Source organism: Phragmites australis, chromosome 6 (assembly GCF_958298935.1).
Source record: "Phragmites australis chromosome 6, lpPhrAust1.1, whole genome shotgun sequence".
Lineage (NCBI taxonomy): Eukaryota > Viridiplantae > Streptophyta > Magnoliopsida > Poales > Poaceae > Phragmites > Phragmites australis.
The window spans coordinates 368,501-389,531 of NC_084926.1; the positions used below are offsets into that span (position 1 = coordinate 368,501).

General features: G+C 44.7%; 3 protein-coding genes across 4 annotated transcripts; 1 reads left to right on the forward strand and 2 right to left on the reverse strand.

The window, feature by feature from the left end:
• Positions 1–267: 267 nt before the first annotated feature.
• LOC133920862 (uncharacterized) lies at positions 268–9,825 on the reverse strand. 2 transcript variants are annotated; one of them, XM_062365445.1, is made up of 12 exons: positions 9,254–9,824; positions 8,416–8,618; positions 8,136–8,328; positions 7,961–8,046; positions 7,566–7,657; positions 7,179–7,348; positions 3,784–4,028; positions 2,733–3,423; positions 2,308–2,662; positions 1,778–1,872; positions 1,211–1,405; positions 268–1,128 (listed from the first exon to the last, which is right to left on the reverse strand). In XM_062365445.1, the coding sequence occupies exons 1-12, from the start codon at positions 9,320–9,322 to the stop codon at positions 475–477; spliced, it is 3,048 nt and encodes a 1,015-aa protein (XP_062221429.1). In that variant the 5' UTR covers positions 9,323–9,824; the 3' UTR covers positions 268–474. The 2 variants fall into 2 exon arrangements, with proteins under 2 accessions (XP_062221429.1, XP_062221428.1); XM_062365444.1 differs by having other exon boundaries at positions 8,136–8,618; positions 9,254–9,825.
• A 6,493-nt stretch (positions 9,826–16,318) lies between these two features.
• LOC133920863 (uncharacterized) lies at positions 16,319–18,676 on the forward strand. Its single transcript, XM_062365446.1, has 5 exons — positions 16,319–16,713; positions 17,199–17,319; positions 17,450–17,725; positions 17,818–17,883; positions 18,319–18,676. Exons 1-5 carry the CDS (start codon positions 16,436–16,438, stop codon positions 18,409–18,411), a joined length of 834 nt encoding a protein of 277 aa, XP_062221430.1. The 5' UTR covers positions 16,319–16,435; the 3' UTR covers positions 18,412–18,676.
• A 429-nt stretch (positions 18,677–19,105) lies between these two features.
• On the reverse strand, positions 19,106–19,747 carry LOC133920755 (transcription factor CSA-like). Its single transcript, XM_062365349.1, has one exon. The coding sequence runs from the start codon at positions 19,745–19,747 to the stop codon at positions 19,106–19,108; it is 642 nt and encodes a 213-aa protein (XP_062221333.1).
• Positions 19,748–21,031: the final 1,284 nt, after the last annotated feature.

Genomic DNA, 21,031 nt, shown 5'->3' on the forward strand with positions numbered 1-21,031 from the left:
TGGATGGAGGCCGCGCAATGGAATTCATGAAGTCTACTACAGCCACTCGGGCTTCTCGGCTGGGTTTGGAAAACCCGAAAAGTTAAAGCCAATCCAATCCAAACCAGCTGATTCTAATTGCTAGTCCGAACCAAACCAGCCCACTAGCCATCTCGGCTCATTCCCCACCAAACTAAATCAGTCAACTCCAAAACAAAATGCTAAAACCAATTTCAACCCAAACCATTTACAGGGCTAGCGGCACATGTGTATAAACTGTACTTGAAGTTGCCGTTGCATACAAGTATGCTTGTGGAATATGAAAAAGAAAGAAACAAGCATCCAGGGACTGGGAATCGTAAATGTTGCAAGAATAGCAGCACTCTACAAATCATACAAGTTCAGGCTATACACAATTTTCCCAATCAATGAAACAAGGGGTGAAAAAAGGGATAAGTCTAAGTGCACTCTACCGCAGCTCATCCTAAATCCTAATTAGCTGATAGTCCTCTCCAAGCTGTTCGTCCTAGCATTTTCTCGCATCTTTTCCACGATATGCCTCCCTTTCTCTTCGAGAGTTCGTCTCTTCTCTTCCAGCTTGTCCCCCATCCTCTTCCCGAAATCCATCATAAGAGCTCGCCGGCGGCTTTTATGCTTCGCGTCCTCTGCAACAAAGGATGCTGACGGCTCACCCGCAGGTATCACGGCCCTCAAAGATGTGTACATGGGAGAACCAACTCTACTTTCTGAGGCATCTTCCCGAAGCTTTTCTGTGTGCAACAGTGGCTTCCTCAGCTCGTCGTTTGGATCGGTATGAGAAGATTCACCAGCTGGGGCCAACGATGACTGGCTATGCGATGATGCTTCTACCACAGGCTCTTGTTTCGGCTCATCAATGGATACCACTGTTTTCAGTGAATTGTCGCTCCCAGCCGACGAATTGGGCAAACTCGGAATTGGCTTTTTGTTGCTAGCATCATCCTTCAGGTCAGCTTCCTCAGGCTGGGCTGATGCCATAGCTGTGGGCTCATGATCAAGCCAAATAAAAGGCCCGTCCTTGCGAGGAACCCAGTCGTCCTTTTCTGCCAACATCCATGGCATGGGAATGCTTTCACAATTTGGAAGTACTAAGCTATCACGAAGCGAAGCCTGAATGGTAAGGCGTGTTCCACAATTAGGCAAGCAAAGTAGGAAAGAAATAACATGTTTAGAGAAAGGGTATATTCAATACCTTGAATCTGTTACCAATAAGTGTAGCAATATGACTGTTGGTGATCTTCCTATCCCCAATAGAAGCTTCCAAGTTCCATTCTAGATCAGGCATTGACGTAAATCCATACCAAATTTGATCAGAAGGAGGGGGCTTCAGATGTATCCGCAAGATACCCTGAACAGATGAAATTCTTATCGCCAGAGAAAGTGGAACCTGTCGTGGAAGAAGGAAAGGTATCATATATGTAGAATATATACTTTTTTGTGAAACATGTGAAATATTTTTGGTGGTCTTAGTAACATCTAAGATTTTGAAATTAAAGGTCTTCTTTATAGGGGTATGCATTTAGCCTAGTGGTACAGCACAGGGTTGTGAGGATTGAGGTCATAGGTCCAAGTCCCCACTCTCCTTATAATCGAAGATGCACATTGTATTGTCATTTACAATATCTTATTTCTGCTTTCATAAGACATATAATGTATAGAAGGGCTATTATAGTTACAAAACCAAGAACTAACATCCGATAAGAAAGTGGCGTAATGCAAAAACAGGCAGACAAATGCAGACACTGAGGGAGGAACAAACCTGTGAGACATGATCAGCTATTGAATGCAGTATGCTCTTCCATCTTGATACATAAGCAGATGTCCATCCAGTACTCTTCAACTGACTTGATGCATCTGATAAAAAAAAAAGATGCTAGTTTCTCAATTATGATATCACACTACCAATGTTTGATGCATAGGAGTTTTGCCCTTTTTTCTCATAGCTCAGTGTTTTGTCACATTAAGATATCAAATACAGAATTAATAAATGAAGAAATGGGAAATCATAAATTCTACTAATGTGTACCGCAAGTCTGTAAGGCATACATAAATTCTAACAAAGTATACCACTAGTCTGTGCAGGAATAAATAAGCAAAACAGAAAAACAACGTGCAAGGTACTGAATACAAGAATTGATCCAACCATTTGGCCAAAAATAATTAAAGAAATTTCTCTTCATTATTTTTAAGAATCATTTACACATTTGGTTAAATGAGCCTAAACAATGATACCAATGAAGAACTGACATATTAAAGAAAATACATAAGAAATCGAAACAGATTATTGACCTGCTTCATCCTTTTCCTCCACAGAATAAACTGAGTTTTGTGAATCTCTAAATTGGTTACCATACTGTTCAAAACTCTCAAGAAGATCTGAATTAATCTCTTCATCAGAGTCTGCTCCAAAGCTAGTTTTTATTATGTCGTTTTGCAACTCTGGTTCTTGAACCTCGAGCCTTGTTTCAAGGTTCAGCAGTACTCCACCTGAATATTCAAAATCAACTTCAAAGGCCCATAACTCATTCAAGTCCAGCGGAAGGACTCTCATCGCATGTACATAAGGTGGAAGTTTCCCAAGACTGAAGTCAGAAAGTGTAATTTCACCCATGTAAGCTGGGGTCCTCATATTTGACAATGTCCTCTGACCAAATAAAAATCAATCAATAAAAGGTATGGCTAAGAATGGATTGAAAGTGAGCAGTATATCTAACCTGAATGCGTGCTTTAATGGCCTTGTTTATCTCATCACTCATTTTAGCATCAAAAAACAACCGTGAAGATAGTAGGTTCCAACAAAGTGTGCCTTCATCGGCAACTCGATCATCTGCATTTACATCAGGCAAAGCTGAAAGCTGTCCAGTGTGATTCAAAGCAGAAGCTGGGGCGGTAGCTTTCACCGTATCTTGCAATGAAGCGCAACCGAACTTATCCTCCTGTGGACCTATTAATGCTTCAATAAATGGTGCACCCTGATAGCTACGTAATTTATCAAGTATCTTCTTTTCTCCTTGCACTGAGGAGCCCAAACTTGTTTTACCCTCTAAGGGAGCCTTTGTAGACGCCTTCTTTGCCAACTTCTTGAGGAAAAGGCGGACTTTTGAAGATCCATCAGCCTTTGTTGTCCTGTCCATAACCTCATGGTCCTCATGGTCCTCACCAGAGAGTACTGGGGGTTTTAAGAAACATGGGTATTCAGAATTCAACGATGATATGTAATTAAGAAACTCTTCACTCAGCTTAGCATGCCAATTCAATTTCTCCTTGTCAACAGTAGCTGCAATGCGAAGTGCTTTACACCATGATTCCTTCTCCCAGGAAGTGTCAGTATAAAGATAGCACACCTTGCTTCCATTATAAATATTATATTCCTTGCTTTCTAATTTTATTGGATACCTCTTAGCCCTGATAGTTAGCAACAACAATAAAGTTACATGAGAGTGAAGTATACAAGTAATTATCTACCAGCAACCCTAAAACTTAGTGAAAGGTACCAAAAATTGATTGACAAGCACTCTTAACTACCTTGTAAAATAAACTTCGTTTCTATAGGAGTTCCTTTAAGAAATGAAGAGTACTTAACCTTCAGCTGATTGCAACATGTAAGTACCTCCAAACTGAAGCTTTCAATGCCGTTAATTAAAAAACTTTTGATATTTATTGATAATTAAGAATACATGGCCAAATTTAAATAACTTCCATGTGTCACATGGCAAGAGATGGTTGATGAATCATTGATACATGATATATGTTGATTGTACTAACCATTTACGTGAGGGCATACTTGATGCAGAAACAGCAAGGACTGTGCAATTCAGAAGCTCAATGGTTGCCGTGGAGCCATCAGGACCAGACAAAGTGAGTGAGTGTCCCTTGATTTTAGCCAACTTCTTTGCAGGGAAAACCTCCACAATATTCTTTTTCTCCTTCGTCTCTTTGAGGCCTCCAATTGACGAGCGGTCGTTAGTAACCTTTGGTATTTTTTCTGGTTCTAGTATCCACAGAAAACCCTGAAAACATGTGACATCTGAGTAAATAGATTTGCAAGCAACGAAATAAATCATATATAATATCAAAGGCATGCCAATAGCTCAGATTTCCCATCAAACTAGTAATGCAATTCACACAAAACCTGTGCTGAAGCAACTCAATGAGCTATGAACTGCAGATTTATTTAAGTCCTTAATGTGAATTTGTGAATACTCCATGACAATATTATTCAACTGAGTTTTTACCCCCTAAATTGACCTATTGCTATTGATACATCTATCAGGTACACACGTCAAAAGGGTAGCATCACAACACATAAGTACCTGTCAAAGTTAGAGGCAATCAAAAGTTAAGACAATAACAGCCAGGTATTTGTTCATTTTGTCACCTACTGCCTGGTATTTGTTCATTTTGTCACCTGAAGATGCTGTCCCAACCAGGGTTCACGTTACCGACCTCCGGCGGTAACCGAAAAACCGCGGTAACCGCGATTACCCGTCAAAAATTCAAAAAAATTCGGAGAAAATTCATTCGGCAAATTTTGAATTTTTGCGAAAAAAATCGTGTTTTTGCCCTCTCGGTAACCGCTCGGTTTTGGTCGGTTACCTAGTGGTTTGGGTCGGTTACCGAGCGATTTTCTTGCATTTTTTATTTGGTCGGTTACCGAGCGGTTTGGGTCGGTAACCGCTCGGTTTTCTCGATTTATCGAGCGGTTTTATCGAATTTCAGCGCAGTTCAACAAAAAACCTAAAAAAGGGTTCAATCTTGTAAAATCAATAACTAATTCATCTGAGCTTCAAATCAAGTGAAACAAATTTTGTTGGCTTCCTTGTAACATGATCTACATGATAAAAGTATTTATACTCATAAAAAAGTTCAAAATTTTCTGTGAGAAATTTTATTTGTTAAACCAAGTTAAATGCATAGTTTACTCTTTGCTAATCCAAAAATCATGAAAGTAATTTTGTTAGTCTTCTTACATGATCCTATATCTTTTAAAAATATATGAACTCATGAATTAGTTATTGTAACATGCATGATTGTGTAAATGTGTTGCGACTAGATTAATTCATAACTGACCCATCACACCTCAAAAATTAGTGAAACCACTTTCATTAGCTTATTTATATTATGATTTACGTAGAAAAAATAATAGTAGACATGAAAAAGTTAATTACAGTGTTGTTTCTTAACATATTCACTTTATGCTTGTGAACTTTGTAAAAATCATAGAGAATTTAATAAAACTCTAAATAAAGTGAAATTAATTTTAAAGATTCTCTTAAAATACATTTTATACAAGAAAAATATGTGTTTACATGTTACACTTTTCCTTAACGTGAGTTAATAATTGAGCCGCACGCTTCAATTTTTTTCAAACTTTCTCCCTATAGAATATGATGCAAACGACATTATTTTTGAAATTTTTTTTCACAGAAGGTCTTAGAATTGTGTCTAGATTTTTTTAAGATTTTTTTTGAATTTTTTATTTTTTCGAATTTTTTAATTCAAATTTCGGTTACCGTTCGGTTTCTGAAACCGGACCGGACCGGGAAGGTCGGTAACCGTGATTTTTGAGCGGTTACCGACGGTTTTTTGAACCCTGGTCCCACCTCCCAAGCTTAACTAAGTCATGAGTCAACAAATGTGTGATATGTGCAAACTCAAACATGACTTAGTTAAGCTTGGGAGTTGGGACAGCATCTTCAGGTGACAAAATGAACAAATACCAGGCAGTAGGTTTACTCAAGAGCACGACGTTCAGAGGGATTTCTCTATAATGATGATCAGCAGTACCAGGCAGTAACAAAGCACAAGCAATGGTATAGTAGCAGCTACATCTAAGATCCAGACACGAACCCTAATCATTTTCACAATTCAACTACTCAAATTAGGGGGAATTTAACATGAACGCGCATTTTCGCTCCTCCCAACCAACAGCAGTGCAAGCAAGCTACTAGCGTCAGCTATACAAGTTCCATGGCGCAAGTTTGTACAGTCGTCAGTCTCTCCGCTCTCTCATAAACGAAGAAGCCAAAAGCAAGGAGAGAGAGGTGATCGATCCCTAGGAACCGCATCTCCTTCAAGCTCCAAAGCAGTTACTACTCCCATGGCATTCGCCCTGAGGAATAAGAATAGAACCGGATCGAAGCGAAAACTACGCGCAGCAACGAAAGCCGCCTCACGGACCTGCTTCTCGTATGGGAACGGGCGTTCGCCGGGCAGTTGGTCAGCGTCCGGTGGCAGCGCTGCCTCCGCGGACGCCTGCCTGCAGCGGAGGCGGCGGAGGACTAGCAGGACCGCGGCGGCCTGGAGCGCCGCCAGCGCCAGGACGCCAAGGAGGAAGCCTAGCAGGAAGGCCAGGGCCATGGCCGTGGCCGCGCCGGCGATTTTTTGTTGTTGAGTGGGAAGGACCGGATTGTAAAAAGGGAAAAGGTGGGGGAGGGATTTAATAAGTGGGTGGGGAGAAGGAACAAAAAGAGACGCGCCTCGGCCTTGCCTCCGTGTCTCTCTGGTGCTTTCTTGAAGGTACACGCTGCCTGCACCGCTGATGGACGACGTGTGAGTCCGGTTACGGTGTTGGGCTTGGGCCCACTTTTCGGTGCGCAAGACTGTCATTGCGCGTGGCTTTTGGAGTTACAAGTACCAGTCATCGGAAAGGAAGGTGATATGATTATAATCTTGTAAAGATCTTTCGGTGAAAGATTTTATAAAAAAAAATTAATCTTCTGAGCTATAGAATCTTACTTTGTTTGGTCAAATATTTTAAACTTTAGCTACAAATTATCTTTTATATTTTGAATTTGAATATTTAAAAATAAAACGAGTATATCTATCTCGAAAAATATTTTCTTAATAATATAATTTTGATGTGTTTTATTAATATAATAAAAAAATAGTAGTTGAAATTGTATTTTGAAAGACTCTCTCCATGTGTAAAATGACACTCATTTGTGACACAATGGATTACTCGATCGATCTGTAATGTACTTGTGTCCATCCGAGATTTTACTTCATTTCAAGCTGTCCTTTTTTGTCATTGACAGGTACAAAAAGAAGGAAAAGAAAACTAGTACAGCTCTGATGATATGCCATATCGTAAGAGTGCGTCATCTGATGGCAGAGCCATGAGATGTGAAAAATTTGAAGTCAGGATGGTGTGCTCTGACTTGCTTCAGCCAAGAGGATGCCGCCCAGTACAGGTCGGATGATCCACCACCACCATCAGTTGCAGGGTCGCTCCAAAGCTTCCCTTCCATTCTGTACGTCGCCAGTCCGAATGGGGAAAGAACCACGGTCCTGCTGTCGGAATGGGATCCATCGCATTGCACTATCTTGTCTGCAACCAAACCATCCATTCCGCGTCAGCGTCAGCAAAGAATGTGTAATCTTCTTACATTTTTTTTTTATGATGATGAAATCTTCTTACATATTTAGCCTGCTTTGTAAAAGTTAACTACTGTTGGCTAAGAATTTAGATAGATAGGGAAGGCAAAAATGTTTTCATGTCTGAATAGAGTTTCTTTTAGCCATGTATAAGACCAGATGGCAAATACCTTGGAACACTGACGAAATAGAATGATAGGTAAGAAAACACGTCGAGATCCCCTTCAGGTTTCCATGAGCAGGGATATGATAAATAGGATACCTGATTATGGGTAAGATTAATCCAAAGTGAATATCTCAACTAGTCAGTTCTCCAAAATAAAAAGGAAAGTAGAATCATAATCGAGGACTCCAAAAAAGGTGATGAAATTTCTTAAATATGACTAGATCTGTGCAGCTTCATGTTTTATTGGATTCTCTAGCCTCGGATAGATAACAGAGATTGTTTTGTCATAATCAAAGACAATTACATAATTCCCTTTTATCTACAACTGCTGCGATATTAAAAGACGGGAAAAAAGCATGGCTTATACAAAGCAACGCAATGTGGTGTAAGATCATGTACCATGCTACAGATAGCCAGCTTGAAGGTGACAGTTGTGCGCTCTTCAGCGATGTCAAGCACGGATAATCTTGAGCGAGCTCTGCCACCTGGTCAATAAACAGTACTTCAAATTTACTCGAGCAATTTTGATACTCTTGATCAACTACAGGGCTGAAAAATATATCAGGACTAATACCTTATCGGCCAGCGGAGCTCTCTCATAGGGTGGATCCCATTCGCTGTACTGGAAATTCAAGTATGCACGTTGCTTTGCAGGAGTAGAATCGAATTCATCGTAGCTCAGATCATCTGATGCATCATCCCAAGACCTAGAAAGCCTCTCACCGGTACTATCATCACTCCAAGAATCAGTCTCACTTCCCATGCTCCTGCGTGTTTCCATCCAAGGGCCACGAAAATGGTCAATTTCCAGGGTGTCCTGCAATTGACAAAAACTAAATGCGAGAAGAACAAACCTGGTGGTGGTGTATATCTGAATAGCAGATAAGTATGGAACAAAATGCTGAGTGATGCTCTTGCCAGTTTCAAGACGGACAGGGACACTGAGGCCATATACGCTGCTCTCGGAATAATGCTCCCACAGATCCTCAAGGGTGAAGTAGTCAACCGCATCTTTCTTATCGAGTTGCCAAACATTGTTTGGTCCTTCGAAACAGTCCTAGTAAGAGCAAAAGAAAATATATATATATGATCATTGAATTACTCAGAAAGAGCCTTTTGCTGGTAACAGCAGAGAACTTTCCACAGTAGCAAAATGGCATTGTCTGCAACTACTAGACACCATATCAGTCAGCAGGGGAATAAAAAAAATTTGAGTTACAATCGAGTATTCAGCAGCAAGTTAGTCCATATAGACTCCATGTAGCCACCCCTGACCATGCCGAGGCCTCCCAGAGCCTGCTCGAATGATCCAACAAGGTAGCGCTAGCATCGCAGCAGACAGCAGCAAGGCTAGCCACAGCTCACAAGCCCACACAGAGCTTGTAAACCATACCATCACCTCGATATTGAATCAGGAGGTGGACCATCTGGCCTCCAAAAGAACAGGTACTACTGATTGCAAGCAATCTTCAGACTACAGTATGACATTTACTGCTTAGTGAATCTTTAATAGAACAGTAGAGCAAAATAGAATATAATCATATAATAGAAATAAAAAATGGACAGTGCAAATGTCTAAATAGAGCACATGCCTAAACAGAACAAGATGGGGAAGAAAATTAAACGGCAGTACAAGGAAACCAAACAGAAACTTAGTGGTCTGCAGTGGTGGGAGTGCGTGAGAGGTCTCACCAATGGAGCCGAGCACCACCGCAACTGTGGAGTAGCGGCCTCCAGGAAGACCTCAAGATTGCTCTGCATCCTTTGCCCTCTTCAAGTTGAAGGACCTTTGTTCTGTTCTCCTACGAGGCCAGGCAACGATCGCCGCCTATGCTGACAGTAGAAATAGTAGTAATCCAAGTGTACAAGGCTAGGCGAGCATGGATAGGAACAAGATCATGCCCGGATGCGAGAACCTCATCCACAGCATTGGATGAACTGATGCCAGTGCTAGTGCATTCAGATTTCAGAGTAGTCAAAAGCACAGTGGTTGATGATGGACCAAAAAGATGGCACAATCAAGAAACTGTATCTGGAAGAGATAACAGTGATGAATGTGCTGGATTGGGATCTCTGGAGGTTCTACTCTTGTTTGCCTTGGCCTTGTTGCGTCCAGTGATGGTCTGGTATAGTCTGGACCGGCCGTTGCAATCTGAATAAACGGCGGGTTTGCTCCTCTGGGTTTGCGGTGTTGGAATGGATGGGAGAAGGGGAAGGGAAGAAGACCCTCGCGCCTTTTGATTCCTACTTGTGGCCGTTGGAGTAGGACGACCTCAACATCAATGAAGACTACTGGTTGTAGATGAAGATTTGGGAGTAGTGGTGGAGAGGCGAAATTGTCTAGCTCCACTCCACCCCGCTGTCCACACACACACTGTATATTTTCCACTTGTTTCTTTGCAGAGTAGTAGGATATAGGATGCCCGAGTAATATAGTAGCTAGGATGATAGTGCATACCATACTCTTAAGCTCAAAAAAGAACAAGTTGGAGTTTACAAATTTCCAACATATATAAAATCACTTGTGCAAATGTACAATGCAACATAAATATATTCTAAGGATTAAAAAAACATAAATACATTCTAAGGATAAACGAATCAAAAGGGGTTACAGTAATACTTTTTTTGGAGAACACGCCTGAATATGTTTTTTCATTAAGAGGGAAGAAACTCGAAACAAACAGACAACGACATTGTGTCGTGTATGGCACCGGACCAACCGAAAACGAGTAACGCTTACATGGCTAGAAATAAAAAACGACCTACTGCAAATGGAGAACGCAAACTAAGCATGGAGGAGCTCCACCAACCGCCGATTTCCGGCTATCATCCAGTAGCGCCCTTCGTCCATGATCCTTCTGCTCAGGTCAGCCGGTAACGTTGCTGAACGTTTGAAGATGCATTGGTTTCTCTCCTTCCATAAACACCAGCTCCCAAGAATGAAGAGGGAATCAAAACTACATATGATGCTCTTCGGTAGCCGTTTGCAAGTCAGAAGCCACCAATCGGCAAGGTCCATATCCCCCGGCGGAGTGAAACGCTGGAGCCCTGCCGGTCGCAAGAGGAGAAACCAAACCTAACGGTTGTAGACACATCCGAGGAGAAGGTGTTGAACAGTCTCTGGCGCCTGATTGCACAGAGAGCAAGGGCCTCCATTCCTCAAGCTATGCCTCTGCAACCGATCGTTCGTCCAGCAACGACCAAAGAGTGCCAACCAAAAGAAAAATTTGCATTTCGTCGGTGCCTTCGTTTCCACAGCTGTTTGGCTCCGGGGAGCTCGGTTTGTCCATGGAAGAAGGCACGATAGGTAGCAGACGACGAGTATCGGTGATTGTAAGACCATTTCTAGATGAACTTGTCTGGAGTCTCCGACAACTGGACCTGCTCAACAACGTCCCAAACTCGGATATACTTGACCACGACCGGCAGTGTCAAGGGCCCAATGATGTCATGCACCCACCGTCTATTGGTCAAGGCAACAGCCACCAATCGCGATTGCGCGGTGCGCTTTCTCACAGCCTGATAGAGGTGCGACGCAATTCGCTGGATGAAAGCACTAGCCAACCACCTATTAGTCCAGAAGAAGGCATTGGTGCCATTGCCAATCTCGACCGAGAAGGACGCATCGAACATAGAACGGACGATGTGCTCGGACTTTGTCAGTAGAGTAATCCAGGTTTGCGAGCCATCCACCTGGCGCAGCCACTTTCAACGGAGGCGAAGAGCGAAACCTAGATACCATAAGTTGAGAACCTCCAAACCACCAAACAAGAGAGGTCAGCAGACACACGGCCAAGACACAAGACAATGCCCACCACTCATCATGTTTGTGCCTCGCCAAAGGAACGCACATTGGATTTTGTCAATAGCCTCCAACGCCCATGGCGAAAGGCATTGTGCGATGGAAATGTGAATTGGGATTGCCGAAAGTGTCACCTTTGTGAGCACAACGCAACCAATGGTGGTGAGGAGGCCCGACTTCCAAGTCGGTAGTCTATCAGCAACGGCATCAACGAGCGGTTGGATGTTGCATTTCTTGAGTTTCTTCAGAGATAAAGGAATACCAAGGTACTTGACTGGGAACATGGTGACTTGGCAAGGGAAGAACATGCTTATAGTCAACAAGTCCTCATCCCGGCATCGAATTGGCGAGAGCTGACATTTGGTCAAATTGGTGTAGAGGCTCGATACCACCGCGAATGTGTCGAGGATGGCCTTGATAAGCACAAGGTCATGTGTGCCTGACGAGAGGAAGACCACCAAGTCATCTGCGTAGAGCGAAGCTCTATTTTGGATCCCAGCCTCCCTAAGATTAGTGAACAACCGAAGCGTATCAGCCTTGGTAATCAAAGCGTTTAGTGCCTCCATGACCAGAATGAATAGCAACGACGACAGTGGGTCGCCTTGGCGGAGACCACGGGCATGGCAAACCCGCCTGCCAAGGTGGACATTGAGAAGGATTCTAGTGCTAGAGGTGAAGAGAAGAATGGCAATCCAATTGATCCAACGACGCGAGAAACCCAGGTGCTAGAGGATGTCCAAGAGGAATACCCATGAGACGGTATCAAAAGCTTTCACAATGTCGACCTTGAGGGGCACGCTTGGCCGTTTCTTTCGGTGCAAGAGCCGCGCCCCTAACTGGACAACTTTGAAGTTGTCATGAATGTGGCGACCCTTAATGAAAGTTGATTGGTTTGGTTTCACCAATTGTTGCATCCGCGGAGCTAGACGCATGGCAAGCACCTTGGCGAATAACTTACTGAAACTATGGATTAGACTGATCAACCGGTAATCTCTGATTTCCTAAGGTTCTGTTTTCTTCCTAAGCAAAATCATTAGGGACTAATTGACAAGATGAAAGCTCCTGCTGTCCAGTGACCACATGACATTGAAAGCACGAATGATATCCGGCTTGATTACTTCCCATGTCGTTTTGTAAAATAAGCCTGAGAACCTATCCGGCCCCGGAGCCTTATCGGCCAGGATTTGTTGGATGGTCATCCAAGTCTCAGCCCCCCGAGAAACAAATGTTGAGATCGGAGAGGTTCAGAGATGAGATGCCCAAGTAGTGCAGATCAAGAGCCAAGGACCTTTGCGCGCTTGAGCCTAGAACCTCATTGAAGTAGTTGAAAACCGCAGCTTCCTTGTCAACTTCAGACACCATGGTAAGTCCCTGGACTTGCAACGACTGAATGAGGTTCTTGCGTCGACGGTGACAAGCCTGCAGCTAGAAGAATCTAGTGTTGGCATCACCTTCGTAGAGCCAAGAAATTCAGGAGCGCATGGTGCGTGCCAAGGACGCCAAGCCCAGACATTTACATTTGAGTTCCTTGCGCAACACGTGCTCATCTGGTGAAAACTACCATGTGTCCATTGCACTATCAAGCCGATAGACAAACTCTCTAGCAATGGCTAGCTGGAGGCGCACACTGCCAATAAAATTTTGGTTACAACACTTGAGGGCCTTTGCGGTGTTGCGCAATTTGTAGTCCAAAGTCCGGAAAGCATCAACCTCATTGAAAGGGCACTATCGTGCCTCCCGGACTGCATCCAAGTACCCCGAAAACCGTGGCCAAATGGACTTGAATCGAAAACGATTCTTGAAGGTGGACATCATGTTTGTATGGAGTAGGATGGGAGCATGGTTTGAGCAGTCGGAGGAAAGGCTGCGCAAATGGTGATCTGGGAAATCATTCTCCCAATTGACATCATGTCAATGCGCTCCAAAGTCGGGTGCTCGCGCTCGTTGCTCCATGTATAAAGTCTACCATGAAGGTGGATTTCCTTGAGCTCGAGATCATCAAGGAAACGCTGAAAGTGACCCATCGAGTGTTGGTGTAGAGCACGATTATTTTTGTCCTCTCCCTTGTAAATCATATTGAAATCACCGCATAGCATCCATGGCCCGATGCACCCTTGCCTCAAGTCATGAAGCTCTAGAAGGAAGGCGACCTTTTCATGCTCCCTTTGGGGCCCATACACCGAAGTCAGCCACCACGACGACCCACTCGGCAGCGAAACCTTAATGGACAGAGAGTGTTCCCTAAGCATGAGGTTTGAATCAGCCCAAGGCAAAGCAAAGAAACTCGTTTTTGCTCCACAGTAATACTTTATAGCACCAATTTACTTAGTTTTAAGCTATGCAACCTAGAAAAAAGTGGAGGGGAATACATACTAGTAGTTGGCGAACTAGGTGGAACCTCAGCGTTTTGGTGTTGTGTGCGGGGTGAACCTGCACCTACCATGGAGAGGAGAGGAGCGGCACCCACAAAAATGAGTGGAACTGTGAACGCTGAGCAAGGATGAACACAAACTGCATGCGTCAGAAATACAGGGAGCCGCGTGTTCCGGACCAGGAAGGAGTCACTCGTGCTCCCAGATTGCCGTCTCCCTTTCCCTTGAGTACATAAGGCATTAAGGGGGTAAGGGCAGTGATTCGCAGGTTCAGACTTTCATTTATCATGTGCTGCTGCATGAGCTTGCTCTGAGGATCGGTCAACATTTGCATGCATTTCAACGCCGCCGGCGCCCGCATAGGAAAAGCTCTGTCAAAAGATACAGACTTTTTTTAGACGGGGCAAACGATGAAACTAGAAGAGTGCAGGTGGGCGTGAAGTACACCTAAAAGGTTTGATTTTGGCAATTTTCTTGTGGGACTAAGAGTCAAATGCAATGTCAACTTGGAAACCCAAAGCTCGATCGGTGGAAACTTCTTCCGTAGCAACTCAAAGTTTTTAAAAACTTGAAATGCATCTAAAGTCCCAAGGATGAGCTAGCACTAAAACAGCAGGGTCCGAGCCAAACCAGGTGCTCCATATGCAGCAGCAGCAGCAGCAGCAAACACTTGTGTACAGCACCCAACACACTAAAATAATTTAGTCTACATCCTCACCGTGCATGATTGGCTTGACCAAATCCAAGACTCTGAAATAGTGCCGTCCAGGCTCCAACCACAGTGGTGCAGTTCCCGGCCAACAAGGTTGTTGCTAGGTTGCCTCCATTCACCAGGTCAAAGCTGCCATATTTTCTGACGAATGATTCAGATCTATCACATACAGCAGTCTCAAGTTCTTCACTTCTTCTCAAACAACGTGCCTGTTTAGGTCTGTTCCTCCAGTATTCCCATTCACTTCAATTCTTGGTGCTGTTAATTCTTGCCTTCATATGATAGCCGCGAAAAACGAGGAACTACCTTATCCTGAATGGTACCGCTACTATGTTCAGAGCTGAAGACATTACCGTTGCAACCTTCCTATCCAATTCTGGATAGACAATTCTAGATAGCATCTATTAACGTTAGCAGTAACTGAAAGATTCAGATAGTCCCAACATTATCCACATTGTGAAAACCAGATGATCGATGGTTAAGTTGGCTGGTCACTGCCCTACGTTGCTCTAAGCAAACTGAGAAGATAGGTCCCAAGATTGACAAAAGGCTCAAGATCATGAACGAAGCAATAAGACACTTAGTTGCCTAGTTGATAGTTTTTCCAACAGAGTTGGGCACCATTCACAGATAAGTGCAAAAGTAGAAGTCGGTAGACCTTTTGCAATCCCCAAAATTAATTATGTGCGAATCACCATAGCTTGGTTGATGAAATGGACCTTTTGCAATACTTCAACTTCCACAGTAGTCTATAAAAGTTCTATATCTCAACAAGACATCCTGTAGTATGCTTACAATGTTGAACTCCAACCTGACCTCTTCCCAGAGACATGATAAAGAAATATCACCAACATAAAAAGTTTCCCTAAAGTCAGAAATGAAATGAAGCATTCAGTTATGGTTAAATAGCTAGAGCTCACTAGAAAAAACAAGAGAAACAAATTGCCAAGTAGCCTGGACTGCCAAGTGATATCACTTAACTAAAAACAACTACTCAACAGAAAGTGCAAAATGACTCCAGTGCTAGAGTTCACATAACAAAGTGGATAGCTGACGCATAAAAAGCGAAAAGGTCAAGTGCAAGTGTAAGAATGATTTGAATGAAAGAATCCAGAAAAGAAGTAGACAATGGATAAGAAGAGTGCACATACAAGTTACGCAGATCCCAATGAGCTATAGCTTTTTCTCAGTCAATAAAAACTGTTGGGCTTGGCTAGCCGACTCCATTTTGGATTGAACTACCAAAAAATAAAAGAAGTAGAACAACCAGCAAGTCTGACATTGTAGCATCACTAATCATCAATAAGTAAGCAGCTACGATTATCTTTATCCTTCTTTTGGCATAAATCATTCATAAAAATTCTACGCAAGATCTGCCGAAGAAAACTACTTTTTAGAACAATGTACAGATGGTTAATCAAAGGAGCAGAACTGCAGAAGCAATATGTGAGACGCAAGTAGTGATGCTAAATCAGGTGATAACTATAAACAAACTACTGGATCATTGCAAATATGTCGTAAAACAGAGAGACGTAGTGCCAACTGTGACCGAATGTTAACGGGGTCCTGATCGGTGATTGCACACAAAGCGGATAAGAAAATGCCATAAATGCTTACTCGAAAAATGCCAAGCGATGGGGGTTTCGAGGAGGAGAGGGGCGGCGGCTTCATCGCCACCGAAATGTAAGGTTCGCCTGGGCTCCGATGCATCAGCGTAGAAGGTTGGAGAAGGCGGACGGAGGGAGAGGAGGAAGAAGGGGACAGCAAAGCAAATGGACGTCGGCTCGGTTCACTTCCAACAATCGAAACTTTGAGGCCCATGCTTCGATTTGGGCCCAACTCTGCTCAGCCCAGCACGCGGCGCAATGTCCCAAACAACAATGCCCTAGCTCGCTCGCTCGCTTGCTCTCGTTCCCTGCCGCCGCCCGCTCCCCGCGTCTCCGCCCTCCGGCGCCGCTGCCCCTCCTGCTCCCAACTGAGCGGTCAGGATGAGGGTGAAGAAGCGGTCGAGGCACCGCAAGGCGGTGAAGTTCTACGCGACCTGCTTCGGCTTCCGCGAGCCCTACAAGGTCCTCCTCGACGGCACCTTCGTCCACCACCTCCTCTCCCAACGCCTCCTCCCCGCAGACGACGCCCTCCGCTCCCTCCTCTCCGCGTCCAGGACCCCTGCCCTCTCCACCTCCAAGTGCGTCCTCGCAGAGCTCAGGCGGCTCGGCAAGTCGCACGCCGACGCCTTCGACGCCGCAAACCTGCTCGCCACCACAAAGTACCGTGGTTTCTTTTCCTTTTTCTTTACTGTCTTGCCATTTTAGCTGCCTGCTGCTGCTATTTTTTTTATGCGGTCCAATTTATGCTCGGCTTTGCCTGCTAATCCACTGCGTCATTGTAAGTGCATCACTCTGAGACTGCTGTGGTATTAACCTGATTAGGGTACCAAAGCCAAAGAAAGAACTCGACCATTGTTGGGTTCACGGATGTAATTATGTGAGCTTACTTACCAATTCTATATACTAAAAAAATGAAATTCATACTGCAGAGAACCAAATTAGGATGTTCTTGCGTGTTATTATGGAACCTGGTTAGTCAGTTTGATTCGGTCTGACATTTGAGTTGCCTGGAACCGAAGCTGCAATTGGAATTTGGGTCATTTCGGAACACATTCTTTTTGTAGGGATGATAATCAGTTGATCAGATGAGCCTGGTGATGATGCACTAACTCTATGTTCTTCTGGACTTCTCTTTTGGTTTCAGGTGTGAGCATGACAAGGTGGTCAGTGCAGTGAACTGTATCCTTTCACTCATAGGTGATAAGAATCCCGAGCACTTCTTTGTTGCCACCCAGGATGCTGATCTCCGAGAAAAGTTACGGGAGGTATCGACGATCCTCATCCGTCGTGGCTATTTCTACTTTTTTTTTCTTACTAATCGAGTGAATCCTATCTACAATAGATATCATTTGGACTGCAACAATTTGCTCATGTACATTGTTTGCTTCCATGTAGGTTCCTGGGGTTCCTGTAATATATGGTCTGAAGAACTCCTTATTTATAGAACAACCCTCTGTCCAGCAACGCAAGTTTGCCCAACTGGATGAGGCGAAGCGTCTCAATATGGATATATCTGAATATAAGAAGTTACTGAAGGTTGCATCAGAAGGAAAGACAGACGCCGATGAAAATGGAAGTGATGGAGGACAAAACGAGAGGCCTATTAGTGCTCTTGTAAAAAATGCACTTGGTGTTGCTGAGAAAAGCAAGTTTAAAAGGAACAGAGCAAAGGTTGTATTCACAGTCGATTCCATTTGGTATCTTTTGTCATGTGGTTGACTATATTCAATGTTTACCAAATGTTAACACGTATCCTTTTGCAGGGTCCAAACCCACTCTCCTGCAAGAAAAAGAAACCAAAGCCCGAATCCTCTGGTGTTCAAAATCAGGTAATGGAATGGCTATACGTACGACTTCAATGTACAACTGCAGCGTACGACCAGTGATGATCAGTGGTGTGCTGGCCTTCTGCCTGTCATGCTGGTCGTGTGATGCCCAGTTGTACGTATAGCATTACTCTTTTTGTTATGTGCCATTATTTGCTTGCTTGGCTCAGTAGTTGAATGCGACACACGAAACATGTCCAGCATAATCATCTGTCATCATATTATAAAAACAAGTTTGGAGCTGTCTGGTTTCTGATGTCTCTTCATAGATAGAAGTAAATGGAAGACAACTAAAATAACATGAAAAAAATTAAAATAGCATGCCCAAGTTTTATTGGCACTACAGTGCTGCACCAGGGTACCGTTACACCAGAATCACCGATGTTTTCACTCTTTAATCACGACTTGCAAGCACTTATGACATCATCTGTTCTGCAGGGGGCTAAGGCTGATGGGGAGTCGAAGAGGAAGAGGGTTCGGAAACGGAAGAGAAGCCACAAAGATAACACGCAAGCAGAGACAGCAAACTAGAGGATGGGCTTATGAAGTTTCAGTGCTCTTGCTGCGCATCCATCCTGACTCTTGAGCCAGAACTCCCTAGCTAGTCAATTATGGAAGACATACCCCACCAGATTCAGGATGCCATGTCATGCTCGTTGTGTCGATGATGTTCCTTGAAATGTAATACTTGATTGTTTGCAGCAATCATGATCTCTAGAGGACGTAGCTGGAAATTTTTGTGGCAAGGTGTAACATGAATCTCTTCTCAATCAAAGTTTTGGTGCCCATCTATTAATCATTCTCCCAGGCTCCTATTTGCTGGGTTATGTGGGCAATCCTGTTCGTCAATCTTAATATCTGATTGTCTAAATGGATCTTTCTGAAGTATAATCGCGACCGATATTGTGCAACTCACAGCTGGGAACTGTGAAAGTCGTACTCGTTGCGACATGTAACTTCCGTCGAGGAAACAAGACGTGGATGGATGTTTCGCATGTTCATAGCTATTGACATGATCGCAAAGTGTAGAAGAAATGAATGATCAATCTGCATCGTATAATACGTTCTGATCCGTTTTATTCATATACAAATTCTAACAACTAATACATAGAGAGTTCTTGCTAGTAATCACCTACAAAAAAAATCATGGAATAGACAACTAGAACTAATAATTTCCTCAAGCACAGTCATCCACGCGCTTCCAGAGTTGCAGCAAGCAGCGAGGTCAAACGATGGCCACGCAGGTGAACCCTGCTGCGAGGGACGTGCCGGCGCCGGCACCCTTGGCGTCACGGCCAAGGCTGCAAGAGGCGACGGCAGGGGCGACAGCGTCGGCGTGCGGCTCCTGCGACGACAGGGACGTTGACGAGTCCGAGTGGGCTTCCATCCTGACGTCCTGATCGGCTGGCGTCGGGAGCGGCCGCCAGAGCTTGCTCAGGAAGGCGTCGCTGCCGCCAAGCTCCTTCCAGCGGCGTCTCATGACACGCGAGGTGCGGCCGTGCACCGCGCGGCTGATGTCCTTCCATCGGCCAGCGTGGCGGAGGTAGAGGCGCGCGAGGTCGTCGTCGTCTTGGGCGGTGAAGGGGCGGTGGTAGACATCGCGGGCGAGGTGGTGGCGCCACCTGTCACGGCACTGCCTGGAGGACCGGCCCGGCATGCGCGCCGCCACGCCGCGCCAGTGGCGGAAGCCGTGCTCCCTGGCGAGGTTCTCCAGGCGCGCGTCCTCCTGGGGCGTCCACGCCGGCGGGGGCCTGATGCGGAGGACGCACCTCACGCGAGCGACGGCGGGCGGCAACTTGATGAGGAGGACGCACCTCACGCCAGCGGCGGCCGGCGGCGCAGAGGACGCGAACACTCCGGAGTCCATCTCCAACGGAGTGAACCCTCGCTTACAACTTGATCGCTCCTCGCGACTTGATGGATCGATGGATGAAGCGAGTGATGGAACGGATTGTATCCCCGATCCCGGCAATATATAGGCCTGGGGCTGCATTCGTAGCTAGTTCGATTCCGAGTCGGCACTTCACTGAGCCCATTCGGATTACGCCGCCATCTGACATTGAGTCCAGCAAGCAGTCGGAAACTAACTAACTAATCAAAGCTGAAAGATTCTTCTTTTTTGCTTCTCCCTCTAGAGAACCGAATTCATTTGGGCTAGAAATTTTTAGGATCAGTTTCGCCAACATACTCCCCAAGTTTGCACATCCAAATCCAAGCGAGCAGTTTCCGCTGGCACCACTCTTTTCCAGGAAGTCAAACGTTGGCCTACGGTCAATAGAGTCATAAAAGCAGATATAAAAAGAAGTAACCCATTGTTTAGTCAATATTATGACTGTAACATTACATGATGGAGTCTCGTTTGAATACATTCTTCTTTGGCACCTACGGTAGAGATCGGAGGTATTTGGCCCCAAATTAATCAACTCGGCCAAATTGAAATCAACCAAAAGAAAAAGGTGCAGCCTTTACCTCCGCTCCCGGAGGAGAGGAGCTGCTGCACGTTGTCTTCCCACTCCCAGACAGACGGCGGCGAATTCGGAGCCCTGCCCCTGGTCGAGCCCGACGGGGGTGAGGTTAATCAGCGCGGCGACCACCGCTTCGTTACCGAGATCTCCTGCCTGGTTTCTGAACCCTCTGAGCGGACGCCGGCGGCGGACGGGGAGAGAGCGCGAGTTGGTTTGTGTTGGAAACTTTGCAGGATGTTTCTCCACGAGTTCGGGTTTTTTTTTCAGGGTGTTTGGCCACTGTACTGTGCTGCTGCAATTTTACAATCTATGGTGGTGATTTGGATCGTGAAGAAATCGATTTGGGTGGCTGTGCAGCGTGCGTCTTGTCTTGGGATCCATCCATGTCTCGGCTTGGGATACTACGGTTGGATAAACTCTGAAATTAGTTAGGTAATTAGCCCATTTTCGTTTTCAGTTTGTTAGGCACACGGCTGGTAGTTTGGGCGTGCGCAATTTCAGCTCTGAGGCGTGCTTCAGTTAACGTCGGAGCATTTTCAGGTCCACTCGTCCATGCCTCGGTTCGTGTGCTGAACGTGCGAGTCATGGTGAGATTTTAAGGGGGCTCGATGTCCATGATGTACTCCTGGGATCGAATGAATAAAGAGAGAAGAAAACTCAGAAAAGCTGCAGCTGCATCACAGCAC